An 18,616-nucleotide genomic window follows, 5' to 3' on the forward strand; every position below is an offset into this window, starting at 1 on the left:
CCTGAGTTCAGTCTCCTTTTTGCAGGGCATTTCGATTTAGCATGGGAATCCAACCTAGAATTGATTCATCACTTTGCAGTTTAAGCAATTTTGCTTTAGAGTTTAGAGGACTTTTGAAAGAGCCATGTTACAGCATGTCAAAGTACAGATGAGCTCTGTTGCACATGAAAATAGTAGGTTTTGGCAATAATTGTCCCATTGAAGTGATACTGTTTTCTTCTAGTACCCTCTGCTTTAGTCTCTCAAAAGGATGAGCAAATCTCTGTATTCATATCTGCAACTCAAGTGTTGAACAGTCAAGAATTTCAAATTTTAGACTCTAAAATCTTTAGAGCAGAAATTGTGTTTTTCCTGATGGTCTGAATAGCCTCTGACACACTGAAGTCAGCTCTTGGCTGGGACTTTCAGCATTCCCACACAGTATAACTACTTCTTAGTTGCAAAAAAGATCTAATAAGGCAGTCGGTTAGGACTCTTTCCTTCTGCTACAATTTTCAGCAAATTACCAATTTACTTATATATTTTCCAGTTTACCTTTACAAATGCCAGGAATGAATGGGAATTAAAACTTGCCAATGTTTTGCATATTTTTTAAGTATTTCTCAAGCATTTTTTAATACCAGTTTATTGTGAAATTATCCTGCTGCCAGGCAGATTTACTAAGGGAGGCATCAGCGAAGCCTTCTGGGAAAAACTGGACTAAGAATCTGTAGAGGTTCTGCGGGAGTCTCTTGTGTGACAGAAGAAAGCATCCTTTCAGGCTTTTCTATCTGCAGTACTGCCAGTACCTGACAATGTGTCCCCAGTCTCTACTGTGGTCCTTAGCCAATGCAAACAAGTGTCTAAAGTAATAGCAATAATAGCAATTAAATGGCAAATAGTGAAATAGCAGATGCGTTCTGTGAAAAACTTGACAGTAAATGATAGTTTTGTAAGGCAGAGTATCAGAACTGTCCTGGGAAGCTACAGGGTCAACATGGGAAAGAAAGATGTATGGAAACAAGCTATAGAGAGTGAGAGACTAATGAGAGTGTAATGAGGTTGCTTGTTTTTCACAAAACATAAGACATGGTTATTAAAACCACTGTACTTCCTCAAAAGAATATTTGCAAGTATACATGGGTGTATAGAGGTTGGAGCACTTTCAATCAGACCAGTGTCATGGGAGCTTTGGCTTCCTTGACCATGAAAAAGTGATTAACATTGAATCATTTAGTAAAGAAGGCCTGATGATGAGTTTAAGGGGAAAGATAAAAACAAATTCTCTATCATGAGCAAAAGTGCACTCATGAAGGATCTAAAATTATGCTAGAAAAAGAGATTTATAAGACATCAAAGAAATACTGGCAGGAAGATGGTAGATGATCTAGGTGATGTGCAAGTAATGTAAACTTCAAAAGTATGGAAAATAAAGTAGTCTTGCAAGCTTTTAAAAATCATCAAAATTAATAATTAATTGGCTTAACAGACATAGGTGAGAGAACTGACAGAACTAGAATATCAATATAAAGGGACCTAAATTTATTGGTAAAGAAGAGCAGGGAGAAAGGAGGATGTATGGACCTGTATTTAAAGACAGGGAGACTTGCTGAATATTGTGTCCACCAGACCATGACAGATGGATTCAAGAGACTTTTTCTGAGGAAATTCCAAGCCATCCAAAGAGCAGTATGTAGTGTGCTTGATGTCTGTAGAGGAAGGAATTCAGCAACATTTAGACTGTTCATCCAGTTTTCATAATGCATTGCCTTTCATTTATGTATTTATGCTAGGACAGTAATAGTTAACATGTCTACAAACATAGAGCTCTATTCATCCACTAATCCCCTTAAAATCCTGTCGTAGTTGGTGGACACTTGTCTAATCTATCTAGGTGACTACTTTAGGATAACATGAATTGTGTTCTTTCCACTGACTGTGAAGGAAGAAAAATTAAGCTTTAGATATCCATATTTAATGAGGTGAATCCCATGACAGATGTCAAGAAACTATGTCCTTCAAGGAAAAAAAAATAGATAAGAGTTGTTTAGACTAAACAAGGGACAACTGATAGACGTGGTAAGAATTTTCAAGTAAAGAACAATTTAATTCACATGTCCATGATAGACAAGGTAATGTGTAATGGAGTACCTTGCAACAAAGGTGATTCAGTTTAGATTTTAGTTAGTTATAAGAATAGAATTGTAGACTGGATTTCCTAGGAAGGTAATAAAACTTTCATTTGTACTTCCTAAGGACAGGATGGAGAAGTATCTGCTGAAAATGACACAGTATCATTTATTCTCCTTAAGACTAAAAGACCGATGGAAATTCCTCCAGCCCTGCAATGTCATACACACTAATTAAAGATCCAAGACTAGGATCCAGAATTTCAGAACTCTAATAAGAGGCAATTTGCCACAGTAAGAACCAAGCAAAACAGATGAACAGACGCAACATATAGTGTTTGAGGAAACCAAAATATAAGCAAAAAACGTCAGGTACTAGTGGAAAGCAGATCTAAAAATTCAGGAAATGTCTGAATATCTGAATGAATCTACGTTCTGCAGGCTGAATGTATGATAGAGAAATGCTATAGTACGACCTGGCAAAGATAGGTGGGTTGCCTCTAGAATCAGCTAAATGAGCATAGGACTGGTGGTTCTACTGGCATATGATTATCTGTACTGTTTAATGAGTTTCCTGGTATGGTTTTAGCCTTCTCTAACTAGCATTCTTCTAGTATTCAGGCATGGTTCAGGAGTTAGCACTGCCATGTACCTTTCCCAATAAGCAGTTTGGGTAGAGGAAAAATTAAAACTGTGAAAACAAGCCGTTCTATTCCAGCTGGCCTCAGGGCCACAAAATACTTGCTGGCTTCTTTTAACCTGCAAAAGCAGCAACAGTTTGATTGTTGAAAAGCAGTTGTGAGAGAACAGACTGTGGAAATTTGACTTCTCAGTTGTCAAAGCAGAAGCTGGGAAATTGGTAAGTCAAAGTAAGAGATGGTGCATTTAGTGTTTGAAGGGGGGTAATACAGATTAGGAAAAGGCATTTTACAAAGGTATTGATCAGTGAAAAGAGGAAAGGCTATCAAAAGCAAGCCAGTGTGGAATATGGTCTTTACAGAACACTGTTTATGGGACAACAGAGCAGATTGTTTTCTAACAAATGAGTACTTGATGATGATAAAGGCAGATAAATCATTATTCTCCAAACCATCAAGCCACGTCTGGAAGTACTGTACTATGCCTTGGGTTTGAGAGTAAACCTGTAAGTCTCTAACATCAGAGAAGGCAAACTAATAAAAAAGTTTTGTTCAGACTTTTATGTAAGAAATGCGGACTAAGTAAGCAAGTTGTAGCCACTTTTCAGTGTTTTACCTGAATCTAGTAGAATTGATGTTCAGTACATGTGACCCTGATAGTACAGTACTAACCTAGCAGGATATCTTCCTAGAGACAGTAACAAATATTGCAAAAAAATGAGTTCCAAATTTGAGGAATGTAAGCATTATTATACTAACTGAGATATACTATTGAGTTACACAGGAACTAATACCTGGAAATGAGATCAAAAGTCCATCCTGTCCAGCCTCTCAATTCCAGTAGCAGTCAAAACAAAATGCTTCCAAGAAGAGGGCAAAAACTCTGCAATGCAAAAGTGTCTGCCAGTTGGTAAAGGCATCATTCTTAGAGGTAGAAGCTTAAAGACCTGAAGCTTTTCTAGTGGTATGTATCTCTAAACTTTGGCTGTAGCTCGTTAATAGAGTTCCCAGTATTTGTTGACTTCCAGTGTCTTTGTTGTCACTTGCTACTTTCTTAGCCCTGAGAGGTTCTCACTGTAACAGGCTGTATCCCACATGCTGTATCATATGTGGTGTGAAATGGATTTCCTGTTACAGGTTCTGATTAATTCTACCTCTTAATATTCATTTGTAAATGAGTTGCAAAAGTTTTTTTAAGAATTAAAGCAGTATCTTCTGGGCCTGGCTGCACTTCAGATTTGTGTTTTTTAATCATAATGAGCTGTCTTTTATTAAATGCGCCAAACACAAAGGAGGACAGAGACAGCTGGAAAGTGTTATTTTACTGAAAAATGCATGAATTAACTAAATGACATTCAACCTGGAAAAATAAAGTTAATAGAATACATATGAAAAAAAATATCTAAAGCATAGGTTCTCTGTAGGTGGGGAACAGAATCAAGGAAGCAAGAAGTAGTGGACGGGCAAGGTAGGCCAGGAGGGGTGGTAAAAACTTACCATGCTGCAGGGTCTCAGAATACCCTACAGAAATACAGAGAATACCCACAGCCTGCACCACAGTCACGAAGGGGTCACTGGTCTCTGTTACAAACTCCTCCAGTTCTAGCTAAAGAAAGTTTATTCATTTCTTGGTGAAAAAAGATACATAGTGTACAGTGGTCTTAGTAAGACAGCGTAAGAAGCCCCTCCAGTCTCTGTATTCATCTGCTCAGGGGGTCAGTTGGTCAAAATATGGTGAGAGTAGTGGCACCAGATTTGCATTTGGGAAGCATATTGAAGGTAGGGCTGTAGTCCCCTTTTCCTCTGAATTTGTCCACTCTGGGAAATCAGATAGTACGTTCTTCCAAGGTTAATGTTGTTGAAATTGTGCTGTCTGGACCCTGAAGTAGAAATTTGGCTTCATGTTTCTCCCTGTACCCATTCCAGAGCATAGCTCCTACTAACTTACAAAATAGAACAATATTTTGATGTGTGGGACTTAATAAATTTACACCTACAGCCACAATCTTGTTGATAGAGTCAACATAATCTGAAGCCAACAGCAGTAGGGAAATGAAGTGAGCTCGGGTAACCCTTTGTAGTCTTATGTTTATTTTAGACTGATGAACAAGCTGTTGAAGAATGCGTGTGTCCATCCATTAAAGTGTGGAGATTGGGGCTATCTTCACAGCCATTCATTTTTGTTGGAAAAGGAACTATTCTGATTACTTCCTGAAATTCATTAGCCAATGAAGTTAAAAAGGTAGTTGTTTTGTTTGCTGGGGTTTTTTTAGTTTGTCATTGTCTCTGTTGTTTCATTGGTATGGCATCTCTTTCTATTCTTTCTGTCACAGTAAATTCATCTCCTTAGCCTAGCAAAGAATACAATATTGTTTTTATGTAATTAAGATACCGACTACAGGGCAAAACCGCACAGAACAATATCTAGTCATGTCAGCACAATAGAGTTGATTTTTAAATTAATCAAGGGCATGTATATCTCTCAAAGTTTATTAGGGTTAAGGCAAAAATACTTATCTGTAAAAAATGAAAGAGGGTTATGTGCATCATGTGTAAGTCTTTTTTTTTTTTTAAGATTTCTTTCCATACAAACATAGTTTCAACTCAAGATTGAATTTCCACAAACAACGTAAAGAAAGTAATAATAACCCGGCTAGACACGTGTTTCTTCAAAACTTGGAAATCTTCTATTGCGTATGTCACAGTGCTTGACTGCACTGTAGATATATCAATGTGTTTGAAGTTCAACTCAATAGGTACAGGTATTCATCTAACAACTGGCTAATTGAATTGGTGGTTAAATAACCCTAAGCACTGAAAAGCTTGATTGATTTCAGTCATTATTGTTTGTGAAAACTAATAATTTAGCTGAAGGATATTAAGTCCTTACTGTGACACTTTGGGTTAAAGAGCTACCAATGATATAAAGCACTCTTTTCTTTTCTAGATCCTTGATTTGAGCCCAATCAGGGTTCCTCTATCACAAAACCCCCACAAATAAATCAGACGCATTTTGGCACAGTTTGTCGTCTCTGCTTAGCAAATGTATAAGACTAAACTGACACTGATCCTTAATCACCTTTAATCCATGGAGAGGGAATGATCCTACCAGGGCAGGAAAAAGGTCATTGGCAGGATCATGGGGAGAAACTAAGTTGGCAGTTAATTTTATAAGCCTGACCTGAGAATAAATGAAGGGCTTCCATTTTCAAGGTAATCTGTGTGTATAAAAGATTTGCATATAAAAAGTCAGGACATTTTAAGAAGGTATTTATGTTTTAAAAGCACAATAGACATGGTATTTGTCTATTAAAACTTTTGATTTCACTTTTGAGCTCTAAGGCCATATTGTTTATGATAATTATATAATTAACAATAGATTTTTTCATTATTAAACTCTGGTGACCTGGTTATGAATTACAAGGGGTATCATCAACTTGAAATGGAATAGAATGTATTAAAAATGCTTTGAGGTTCTGTAGCTGTCACCAGGTATGTTGACCAGTTTCTGTAGATTTGTAACCAGTTTTTTCTTTTTTTGAGAAATGCCTTTTCTTTCCTAGTTGCTATGTGAAAAACCCACATGAAGGAATATTTACAGAGGCCATGATGCTGCAAAGATTCATGTTATATGCTTCACATTCTGTGCTTTAGATTATACCACTGACCCAGGCCAACTCATAATGTATCAGTCCAGCATATGCATACAGATTTGAAGGAATGGGATTAGACAAACAAAAATAAGAAAAAAACCTGCTGAAATTGGCTTTAGACTGTTAAACCAGATAAACGAATTGAATAAGCAAAAATTTGTTGGCACAGAGCTAAGGAGCTTTGATATGTTCCATTCCTAGAAATCCTAGGCTGATTCAAGACAAAATCTTTAGGAGCCTGTGTCCTAGATAGGAATCTAGAGACCAGAGGTACTGGGTTGTTGCCATGCAGGCAAAGGATGAGAAAAGAATAATCTTTATTCCTTTCTTCCAAAGTCTTTTCAGGAGAGGACTGCAGTTCATGTATCCTCAGTGGATAGAGATGGCTTCTTGAGTCAAATCTCTGTGAGTCAGGATTTAGGACTGAGCTCCAGCCTTGATACTGCAAACCATCCAAGCCAAGTGCTGTCAGGTCATTGTGTGGGTCTCTGACCAGAGTTCTGAAGCACCCACATTCAAGTCCATGAGAACTCCGTTCTTATTTCAGGATATGAATATCCAGGTTACTAAAGGAACCTGTACATTTGTTGTTCATCTCATTTACACATCTCATCATACCTATGCTGTGGGGTTCTTCAGACACTGAACGTTTTTGTGATTTATCACTGGTTAAGTTCCACCTTCAGCAAGCAGATTGGCTTGCTTTCAGTAGAAAACTTATCAACTTGCCGTAAAGCTCATGCAAACACTGATTTATTTATTTTTTCATTCATTGTATTTCAATGCAAACACTCACCATTTTATGACAAGGTCAGCTTATTTCAGTTGAACCGAGTTATCAGTTAGGGATTGAAGGAACACATACCACTTTCAAACTACAAGACAGTTCTAATCCTTCAAACACTTAACATTATCACTTTAAGCATTCCTGTTGAAAGCAGAGGCAGCAGATCTTATGCAGAAGTGTGTGCGTGCGTGCGCGCAATATTGTGTCCTCCAAGCCTTTTGTGTTGGTTTCGCTGAGTCAGTTTAGAGAAACATCTGAAATTCAGCAAATACAGTTTTCTCATAGGGACACATCTTGACTTCCAATGCTTACAGGCTTGCCCTTAACTCTGGTTTTGATGTGTTTTTCATTGGATAGCTTTTAAGATTTTACTATTTGCTCACTGTAAAATGCAGCATTCAAGGTAGTAGTGAGCAGTTCTAAAGGGACATGATCAGTCTGGCTCTGTAAATTCCATTATTGTTAAAGAAATACATTTTTCAAGGACTAATTAATAGTCATTATGTTTACATAATGCTTTTCACTTCAAGTATTTTTGAGACAGTCTACAAAAACCACTCCATTGACATAGCAGCCTGAAGTATGTTTATAAAATGCGGAAACTGAGACATACAGATTTTGTAATTTGCACAGGGTCTCAGAGGACTTCAGTGATAGTTCAGAAAAATTCCAGGCCTCCTGACCTTTCATCCCACATTCAGGCTTATCTTTCACATGTAATGATTTTTCAGAATACTAATTTCAAACTTCTTTTGTCTTTACTAAACCCCAGATGTTACTCTCTCCAGTGAGTAGTGAGACACAGTGGTGAATGCCAAACAGATTGAAGCTGAAGCTACATTTTCACCCCAACTTCAGCATGTACACCAGGGTCACAACTCCGATACAACTTCCACACAGCCCGTTATGGGAATTTCCTGTGTTTGCATTTTGAGCCAGGGTCCTGCAGACTCCTGGATGTGCTTTATTTTGTGCAGTGACTAATTCTGCAGATTGCGATGAGACAGCTTCATCACTCAGGAAGTTCAGCACATGGGCTCTAGTTTGATTTTTATATTGTACTTGAAATCATGACAGTCAAAACCAATAAATATTTGTTCCAGGACTCTTGGTAATGATTCTGGGAATCTTTAGAGATTTTCTGCTAAAGCAAGCATTAGCACAGGTTGGAAGTCTTTCCAGAGACTGTAACCCCAGAGAACAAGCACTGACAAAGTGATCTCACAAGACGACCTTCCTATGCATAGCCTAGTAAAGATTTCAGAGGCCATTCATTTTGTATGCCTCAGCTTCTGGTTGTGCCCGGTTCACAGCCTGGTTTTCAGAGCTGCTGAAATGCTCATAGTAACAGTCCCTGGGAGCCTTTTGAGATGGCTTTCCAATTACACACAAAAAGGCAGTGAATTCTTCTGAGTTATTTCCTTTGAAAAAGCAGCTCGGTATTCATGAAATAAGGAAACAGAACCAGTTTTTTTGAAAAGGAAAGAACTAAATATTCAAAAAATGCCAAGGTTAGCAGAGTATAGCATTAGGAAATAGCAGAGAGGTTTCTCCCTGAACTTGTGACTTAGCTTTTGAGAAAAATAGCTTTTCTGAAGAAGCCCAGTTTGACATTCCGCAGCAAGCAAGAGAGAAGGTTATTGTTCCTGCTCTATAATGGTATCTCTTTCAATACAGCTTTCCATAGACATTAAACATCTTACAGTGTAATGTGGATTAGAGGGAAGCAGTAGATTTAGGATATTTTGCCCTTAATAAAGATTTCGACAGTGTCTCCCATTATATGTTCTTATAACAAATTTGGGGAAATATGACATACCTGAAACAAGTACCAGACAGATTTTGGACAGTTTGGAAAATGGGATTCAGGAGGATTTTTGCAACTGGAAAGATGTAGCCAGTGGGGTTTTGTAACAGTCTTATCTTCATTCCTTTAGTATTCAGTAGTTGTGGTAGGGATATGACTGACAGAATACAGTGTGTGTTTGCTGAGTTTACAGATAGTGCCATGCTAAAATATGCTGCAGATACACTGGAGAGGAACAGGAGCAGAATGACCTTCGCAAGCTAAGAGAAGGGGCTGGGGGGCTGGGAGGGGAGAATGCTGTCATTCCTTAAAGAGCCGAGTTGTTCTGTACATAAGTTAAGCGCAAGGGATGGTAAATTCACTCACTAGTTAAGCAATAGTTCTGCAGGACAAAATCCTGGGAATATCGTGGGTCACAAGCTGATGTGGGTTAATATGTCATGTTGTAAAGTAAGACATGATTTTTTTATGTATGAAGAGGTACATGGGCTGAAACGGCTCTACTGTTGAAGAGAGAAACACTCTCTAGCATGAGCTGAAACAGTGTCAGTAAAATTCAAGAGAGAGATGAGCTGCTGGGCATATCCAGAGGAAACAAAGCAAGAATGATAGCAAACCTAGAGAATATTACATGAAAGGAGAGATTGTGGGAGTGTAAGTTATCTTGCCTTTGTAGATATTTGCCCTAAGATTGATTGTATTAACTGTATTAACAATTAGAGAAGCTCAGGGCAACATGCATAGATGTCAGTGCAGCAAATACGTATACTTATCAGTTTCCTGTGGCAGTAAGGTTCATAGTTAATTGCATGTGACAGTAAAAAAGTACTTCCTTTTATTGGTTTGCATTTTGTTGTATTGTGCTGTAAGAGAGGGAAAAACGGTGTATTGTGAAGTATCATGAACATGATGGCAAGAACACATCTTTCATTGTGCTGCTTTGATTGTTTTCACCACCATTCTCAGTTTTGCAGTGTCCTACAGAGGTTGTGCCTGTCAGCATACACAGTTTTTCAGGTGTGGTCATGCTGTGTGATTTCTATAATGGTACTGCAGAATTCTTTATCATCCTCCTACTACTGTTTATGAAACATAATATATGATTTGATTGGAATTTTGAGTAAATGTGCACAGTGAACAACTGTCATCTTAAGGGTGTCCAGTTTCTGATTCCATTCTTTGCATTAATTTAGAAGCTTGTAATGGAAAATAATATTATGATTTTTTCCTGCATGTATGTTGCTTACCATTTCTTCAATTCAGATTTCATTTGCTAGTGCGTTGATTTTTTCTCTCTCCTCTTCAGGTCTGTCCCACACTTCTCACTTCCTGGTCCTCACAAACTGACTAGCATTGTGTTCTGTGCAAATGCTATCCATAATCTACTTATCCATTGACCAGATCATTAAGAAATAAGTTACCCATTATTTTAATATGAAGCTGGACTAGAATCTTAGGTCAGGTTTCATCTCATCTCAGTTTAGGCATTTAATTCAAGTTAAGCTCTAAAGGCTTTATGACTGAAAAGAGAGTCATCTTGAGGAGTGATTTAACCCACCCCAGAAATTATCAAATCACCAGGTATGTTCAATAATTATTTAAAGATTTCAGTAATAATCATGACTTTTTTTTGTATTTGTGATCAATCTAGAACTTATTCCTTGTTGTGATGAAAACCATCTAATCTAATCTACTCCTAATCTTTTTCCTTTGCTTTCAGACTATTTTTTAACACATTACAACCTTTCATTTTACAGCTGTTTCATTTCAACCAAAGTTTATTGTGTGAAATGTAAAAGAGAGCTTTTAGAAGACCAGCAATTTTTGTCATCTGGTTGTGTTTATTGAAGTGTTCAAGAAATAATAGATAAGTAAAATGCTATTTTCCCTTGTAAAATTGGTAGTGGTTAGACAGTATTTTCTAATCCCCAAGCCACAGGACAGGGTGACTCCTAAGTAGCAGAATTGTTATCAACTCAGCAATTCTGTATTTAAAGTTCTTTAAAACTCTTAAATGTATCTTCTAACCTTGATATATTCTATGTTCTCCACTGTTGCTATTTGTTGATACCTCACTACTCAAAGAGAAATTATTGCCAGAAAAACAATATAGAGAGCAGAAGCCCCCTGAATGTATTGCACAAGAAAGTTGAATGCAAAAAAAAAAGAATGCAAAGTAATTTAGCTTCCAAACAGTGTCATTATCCTCTTTAGCTGCTCCCATAGCCTGTACAAATTCTGTTGTAGCCCTCTTGTTTCTGATATACCTGAGGAATATTTTATTGTTTATTTTTAAATCTTTCAGTGTTTGTTCTTGGAAACCTACTTTTGCTCTTTGCAATTTCCTCTTACTTAACGCTTGCTGAAGTTTAAGTTCCTGTTTATTGGTTTCCCTAGGATCATGTTTCCAAAATTTGAAGGATTTCTGTTTGGTTGAAATAGACGCTTGAACCTTGCCATTCATCCGGTTTAGCTTAATCCTGCCTTCCTGGTTCCCTTCCTTGCACAGTACACAAGCCTTCAGAGACGGTTCCTTTTCAAGTACTGTCATCATTGCCTTTGCTGTCTTACAGTTTTACTTTTAGGGTATTTATGATTAATCTAAGTTTACTAAATGTGTGAATTCCATTTCTTTTTTTTACTGCAAAAAACACACAGAAATATGAGCAAAACCCACCAAAAACAAGAGGTAGGACAGAGAAACCTGTAAGATGGAGAAGGGGAGCAGGGGAGTACTTACTGTTCCCACTTTTGCTGTATGACTGAGCTGGAGGGGCAGAACTGCCTTCAGAATCCTAGTAACGTTGAATTGAACCGGTATGTGTCAGGTTCTGCACTGATGGCCACCAGTATTTTCATCCCTGCCTACCATCCACTGCTGATGCTGCAAAGTAATGGTAAAAGTTCTGACTGTGGGTAGGCTAGCCACTGTTTCCTACTAACAAGACTCTTATTCTGGACTGGAAAACAGAAGGCCTGGCATACTAAAATCCTCATATAATGGGTTGGGTAGAAGTCCTGTTGCTACATTGTGCCAAATCCAGGCTCTTGCACTTACTGCTTTGTGAAATCTTGTAAATCCACACTAAGCCACATCCATTACCTGAAGGACCAGTACCTAGGTTAGCAAGGTCTGCTCTCCATGTTCTGCCTTTCATTCTGACACAGAGCAGTGCTTTTGATGGACAGACAACTTGATTTATACATAGGAGTTTTGAGCATTAAGGTTGTATTTGTCACATTAGAAACAGGAATCAATCTGAAATTGATTCAATACCTATGGAATTCCTCATTGTCTTTCATGCCTGTCATTTAAAGTTTTGCTAGATAATTTTTGAAGGTGCATTCTAAGATGCGTATCCTAAAAACAAAGGTGTATAATGCATTAGCATTTGGAGCTGAATTGAGAAAAAGGCAGCCAATGTCAGGTTATCAACTTAACCATACTGTAGATGGACAGACTTTTGCCAGCTGCGCCACAGGATTAGATGACTGAGTTGCTAGACACAAAACTGTGTGGAGGCTCCTTTGCCCACTAGAATAAGACGAGATGAGCACATTTACTGGATTGTCTACATGATATCACATCAGCAACCCTTTCATCTTGTCTAGGAAAGGAAGAACTTGCACTAGCTGCGTTCAACATTTAATTAGAAAAGACAGAGCTCTGCAGGCATATAAATGAATTGCATGTTCTTTGGCTGGCTCAGAAGTAGATAATACTTTCTAGGATATTTTTTTTTTCTCACTTGAGAGTACTGGCTTTGTCTTTTAACATTTGATCTCCGGAGCCATCACTCATCGGTCCAGTGGTGTTCTGTTTCCGTAGAGCACTGCTGGAATTCAGCCAACTCCATGTTTTGGTCACCACCGAAGACCTGTGTGATTGCCATTTCCTCCCCTATCACACATTGTAAGAATGTATTACTCCTGTCTCAGAGAAGTATCAGATTCAACACTGTCATTAACTATTTGTGCACAAAACGTCATTGGTTCAGATTTACAAAATAGTCAGTGTCTTTTAATTTTCTCCTGTTTTTCAGGAGAGGGTTTAGTATTTAAGAATACTTTCGGTCATTCTAGGACCTGGTAATTGTAATCCTTTAAAGTAATTTAGCCATTCAGGGTCTTCACTGGTTTTGCAAACTGGTGAGAAAGGAGAAAAATATTGCTTTTCATTCCCACATATAGATTATGAATGTCTCTGTAATTCAACAAGCACAGAGGCTTCAGATTGTGTTGGCAGGAGAAGCTTGGCCATCTTAATAGCACAGTAAGTTGAATGGGCAGGAAAAAGGGGTAAAAGAGGTGCTGATTCTTTGCATAGTCATACCTGCACATTTCTTCAGTACAGCACTGATGTCAGAAATGGATAGCCCTTATTAAAACTGGGCAAGTCTGAACAACCTCTGCAGGACCTCTCACTATCTGCAGACATACTGCAACATTGATGGCCATGTAGCGACTCTTGATTCTGCAGTTGAATACATCAGGTTTATTCTAGTAGCAAAACTCATAATCTAACAGGTATGTGCTTGTTCAAAGCCAGGTTTTGGACTGTGCACTAAAATTTCTTGCCAAGCTTCTGCAGGTTCTGTTGTAACAGAAGCCAGGCTAGGTAGACACAGTGTCATCTTGCTGCATCAAAATGTTTAAATTTATGAATATTTTAGGCAGCCAGGCAAACTGACCCACTTTTCAGAAATGCTTAGTTCCCACTGCTGTCTGACTTACATGGGACCTGCCAGAACTCAACACCTCATAAAATTAGATTGCTTTTCATTAGGTATCCAAATGTTAGACTCAATCACTGATGCCTCTGAGACAGTACCTTGCAGACCAACTCACAATAAATTACACTGAGCCATTTTTAATACTTTGCATTCCAGAAAGGTAAGACTTAGACATTTAGTGTCCAGTCCAGCCCTGTCAGGGTAAGTACCATCAGTATTATGCAGGACTGCAGTTTTCAATGATACTTTTATTTGCCATTATTTTTATTATTTATGCTGAATATTTGGATGACTTGCATATTAAAATGACAGCAATTTAATAATCTATTGATTGGTAATGCCTTTTAATGTATGCATTGTATTTAAAAGTCCCCTCTTGCAAACACTTCATGGGTGATTTATTATGCTTACCTTTACCTTTCTAAAAGTATGTAGTGAAAGCTAGTCATCAAAGTTCCTTCTCTGCTCAGGAGAGAGAGAGTCATCACCGTGGGCTGATTCAGAAGTCTGTAAGATAGATGGATAGAGTTACATTCCAAAGGTGACCTTCCCTTTCCATTAATTATGGAATTAATTAAGGGGGGGGGGGTGTGTGACTGAATTTAGTCTATATGCCTTTTTAATGATTCATTTAGGTCAAAGAAATGCTGCCCTTTCTGTCACTGGGATTCTTTTCAGTGGGATAGTTGGGATGATAACTCCTCTAGTTGCCTTACTTTTTTGCAGGGTTGGGCATGTATTGTTTTTTCTAAAAGATTTGCTGTGTACTTATATTATTGCTTGTTTCTTTTTCTGCAGCCAACATCTTGTATATGGCAAGTCAAGAAATGATGAAGGTTGTGGAGAGAGACAGTACAACCATAAAGCAAAATTTAAAGAAGGTAACTATTTAATCCTCAGAGTTTTCATGGGAAGCCCACATACATGAGGCAATGTTATATTTGTGCAAAACCAGAATTTCAGCAGGCTTGCTTTTGCTGTTACGTGAGTGTCATGCCGTTGACTTTGGAGAAGCCATGAAAGGCATCACTGGTCATTAAAATGTCATGGAACCACATCTTTGTAGATGTAGCATTCACCACTGTCAGATGTAGTATCCCATCTGGTATTTTTTCCTTGGTGGAGGAGAAACAGTCTGTGTTTGCTGAGCCTGAGGTGTCGTTCTCAGTGAGGCCGGTAGTTACCTGGGTTCTGATCAGACAGACAGATGGTCAGCCAGGACGTGAGTGCAGGCTGATTGACCAGATCTTCTGACTTTGCTGCTGGTCCAGTCAAGCAGAACATGTACCATCTGTGCTGTGTGGTGTCAGTTAATATCATGGGATTTTGCAGGCTTGATTTTTCCGTGGTATCAAAACAATAGAGAGGAGTCAGCAAAATTATTATGACTCCACTGTTTCAGCCACTCAACTGTAGTGTAAGGGAAAGGCACAGCAAGTGTGTTCCTCGGACACTGGAGCTACCGCTGTACAAGTAAATGAAGTAGTTTTTGCGACCTTTCTCCTGCACTGAACTTTCTTGTCTGTGTGGATTTATTGTTGAAAGAGATGCTGGTACAGTTTCAGTCTGGACCAATAGCATTCACCCAGTCAGTTCCCAGGCATGGTTCAGGGGTTGGCACAGGTCCGGAACTGTTCCTGACTGGAGTTTTGATGTGGTCACTCTGTTTTGGAGGCCAAGAGAATTTAGTAGTGTGGCCATTGTCAGGCCATCCCAGATGGCTTATGAGCCAGAAAACTGTCACATTTAATAAGCTACTATTGGTGTAGCTTCTGTGAGTAGATAAACAGTACAACCATATCATTTCACTGTGTCCCCTTTCTTCTCTCTATTTTTTTGTATCATCCTTGTCTTTTTGCTGGAAGAATGATTCCAGCACTTAGCACTGGCAGAGATTTTCCTTGGAGAATGAAATTTTCTGGGACAGAGGTCCTAGATCTCTGTAAGATTACTTTGTGCCTTGTAAATAGATATGGTACAAAGTTCACTTCATGAATCAGTCTTTCTTTTTTTGGCTGAAAATGGATCTGTTTTTTACTTATCCCATTTGCCTTCTCTGCACTTTGAAGTTATGTTCAGATGTTTCAGTTCAGGTTTTTTTAAAGGAGCTGAAATAACACACAGGAACAAGAAACACTACAGGGCACTAGGCATTCCTGTTTTTTCACATTTTTATTGCAGTTCATTCAAAATTCTCCTGCACTTCTGGGGGAATCTCAGTGAAGAAACTGAAGGGCTGATCTTGTAGACTGAAAATATTCTCATTTCTCACTTTCCATGGGTTGATCCAAAGCCCAATAAACTGAAGGGAAATGGTTGATCTTACTGACAGAATGACCCCTCTAAGAGTCTGTGAGCTGTAGGGTCTGCCTGTTTCCCAAGGGTGACCCCAGCACAAGTAGTGCCCTCACCAAACAGGGTCCAGTCCCACAGTACTGGAGCAGGGCAGGGTAACAGAGTCTTTCAACTGTCCCAGACAAGGGAAAACAATAAACCAGGTCCAGCATCCCTCCAGAGAATCCAGTCAGGAGCAAAAAGAGACAGGGCCAGGGACAGAACTGGAGACAAGGCAACAATGTAGGTCCAGAGTCCATCCAGGAGGCACGGCCATGACAGAAGGCAGGTTACAAGGTAGGATCCATCCAGGTGACAAGCTATGTACAACGTAGGTCCGATGTCAATCTAGGACACAGGGACAGAGGCAGGGCCAGAGACACATACTCCTACGACAGTACTTGAGAGGCAGAGACTAAAGGCGAAGGACAGAGATGTAGGCAGGGAGTATGGATCAGGGTCCCAGGCAAGGCTGATAAGGCCTGTTAGTGCCCTGAAACTGAGGGTAAGACGGCAGGTTACTGTGTTAGTCAGGGTACAGAGGAGAAGAGTACAGGAGCGGGACTTCAGGTGCTTTTTGAAATCTTAATCGCAAGCACATGTGCTTGAAGTTAAGCATAAAAGCTTTGTTGAATGAGGACAATAGTGGTGACATTCAGCTACAGCTCCAGTGACTTCAAGTGGTTTACTCAGATGCTTCACATTACAAAAATACTTGTTTCTTGTACTGAATGAAGGCCTATAGCCAACAGTAAGAGTTTGCAGGTGTCCTAGTCTGCTTCATCTGTGCTTTTGTTGACTCTGTCAATGTAAGCATGCCCTCGGCAGGCAGGAGCTTTTTTAAACCTGTGTTAACTTTCTTTTATTGATTCTTCATACTTTTGTATGTATGTCCTCATACTTTTAAAGTGGCAAACATACTCAAGAAAACAAGAAGCTAAAGCAAGTTTATAAGCAGTTGGCAAACTGAAGAAAAAGCAGGTCTAAAAATGAAGCTAAAGGCTTCTCTTTTTTCATCTTCCTAGTAATTTCTGGGAACGTAAGAATTAAGGAAAAAATTTTGAGTTGGCATTATGTTAAATTTGAAGTGTATTGACAATAAAAATGGGCTTAACTTATGAAGGTTGGAAGTTTATAAAAACAGGAACTATAGTCCAAGTTGCTATAGAACTGGCAAGCTGTCACTTCAAAAAATTTATACTGTTTAGTAGGCACTGTGATCGTATGCTAAAAGCCAATCTTAACACCTGACTTTGCCAACTGCTGTGGAATAGAAAAGTTATTTCTGGATCTTATTTGCATTCTGTGATCTGAAGAAGAAAGAAGAAGAGACACTAAATTATTCCGATCTTTCCATGCCCAGGTTTAACTGTAAATATTACTAGTTAGGGACCAGGAGAAATTTTATCTCCAGGCCCCAGATTCTTAGCCTAACAATGCTAATTGCTCAGATTTATGTTGAAAGAATGGGAGCTGGAATATTGTTTGGATAACTGAGAGGTATTTCATTTATAATCTTCTTAAGGCAGAAGTCGCGCACGTTAAATAGGAGTGTAACTGTATAAGGAGGATGGAGACCTGTCTTCTAACAAAGTAATGTATGAAAGGGCATTTAAAATATTGGTTCTAAAGCTATTCATCTGGATCAAGCAGTACATGAATGTAGACATCTTATTACAATGACACAGGCAGTTGTGATAAATCACAAAATCCAAACAAATAAGGTAGGGGATGCTGATAGAAGATTTACTCAGCTTTGACAGTTAATTATCATTAGCTGGTTGTGTCTAAGCCAGCTGAGCTACGTTCTTTCACTATAATAACACCAACTCCCTTTCCTAACAGAAACTGGAGGCAAAGATACTACTATACTAGAGGAAGTTTATTGTAATTCTTGCACAAAAGGAAGTGGATGTAATTCTGTATTCTTAAAAGATGGATCAGCACTGAGCATCATGGAGCTATTACAAATAGAATAAAAATTAAAAAAGGAAGGGGAAAATGGTTATGTTGTGCATTGACTAGCATGCCTGTGATGGACAATGATATTTCCATATAGAGGCTCTCTGCAGCACTTAACTTTTTAAGTCTGCATCATGCCACATTCATTGCTTTACTTTAAGATTTAGCTTCATTGACTTTTCCTGTCAAGTGAGCTTATAAACCCATTGTAATCAAGAAGGTACTGCATTTAAGGGTAAAACTAGGTTCCTTATAGAGGAAATTTTGTTTAAAAAAATCACCCCTCAGATTTTGTATTTGTTGAGATACATTTTGTTCGTTACTCCCTGTGTAATACACAGTAGTTCTATTTTTAATTGTAGGATCTGCTCCAAAGCCCATCTAAATCAGTAGAAGAGTTTCCACAGACTTCAGGAGGTCTTGAATCAGTTTGGCAGTGAATTTTCTGTAGTCATTCATAATTTCTTAAGACCATAAATCATCTCCTTCAACAACTGAAAATCATGTTCTTTTGGTTAGTATTTTAAACCCAAAAATGTTTATACATTCCTTGAATTTAGTTTTGCCAGTGGTCTGGTGTAGCAGATACATCAA

General features: G+C 38.4%; 1 protein-coding gene across 4 annotated transcripts in view; it reads left to right on the forward strand.

Annotated features, from left to right (window-relative positions):
* LDAH (lipid droplet associated hydrolase) overlaps window positions 1-18,616 on the forward strand; it is a 124,513-nt gene that overhangs the window by 92,978 nt on the left and 12,919 nt on the right. For all 4 annotated transcript variants that reach the window (XM_037391255.1, XM_037391256.1, XM_037391258.1 and 1 more), the window contains one exon: window positions 14,525-14,607. In XM_037391255.1, coding sequence (XP_037247152.1) covers window positions 14,525-14,607 — 83 coding nt within the window. The remainder of the gene's footprint in view (window positions 1-14,524; window positions 14,608-18,616) is intronic.

This window comes from Falco rusticolus, chromosome 6 (genome assembly GCF_015220075.1).
Source record: "Falco rusticolus isolate bFalRus1 chromosome 6, bFalRus1.pri, whole genome shotgun sequence".
Taxonomy (NCBI): domain Eukaryota; kingdom Metazoa; phylum Chordata; class Aves; order Falconiformes; family Falconidae; genus Falco; species Falco rusticolus.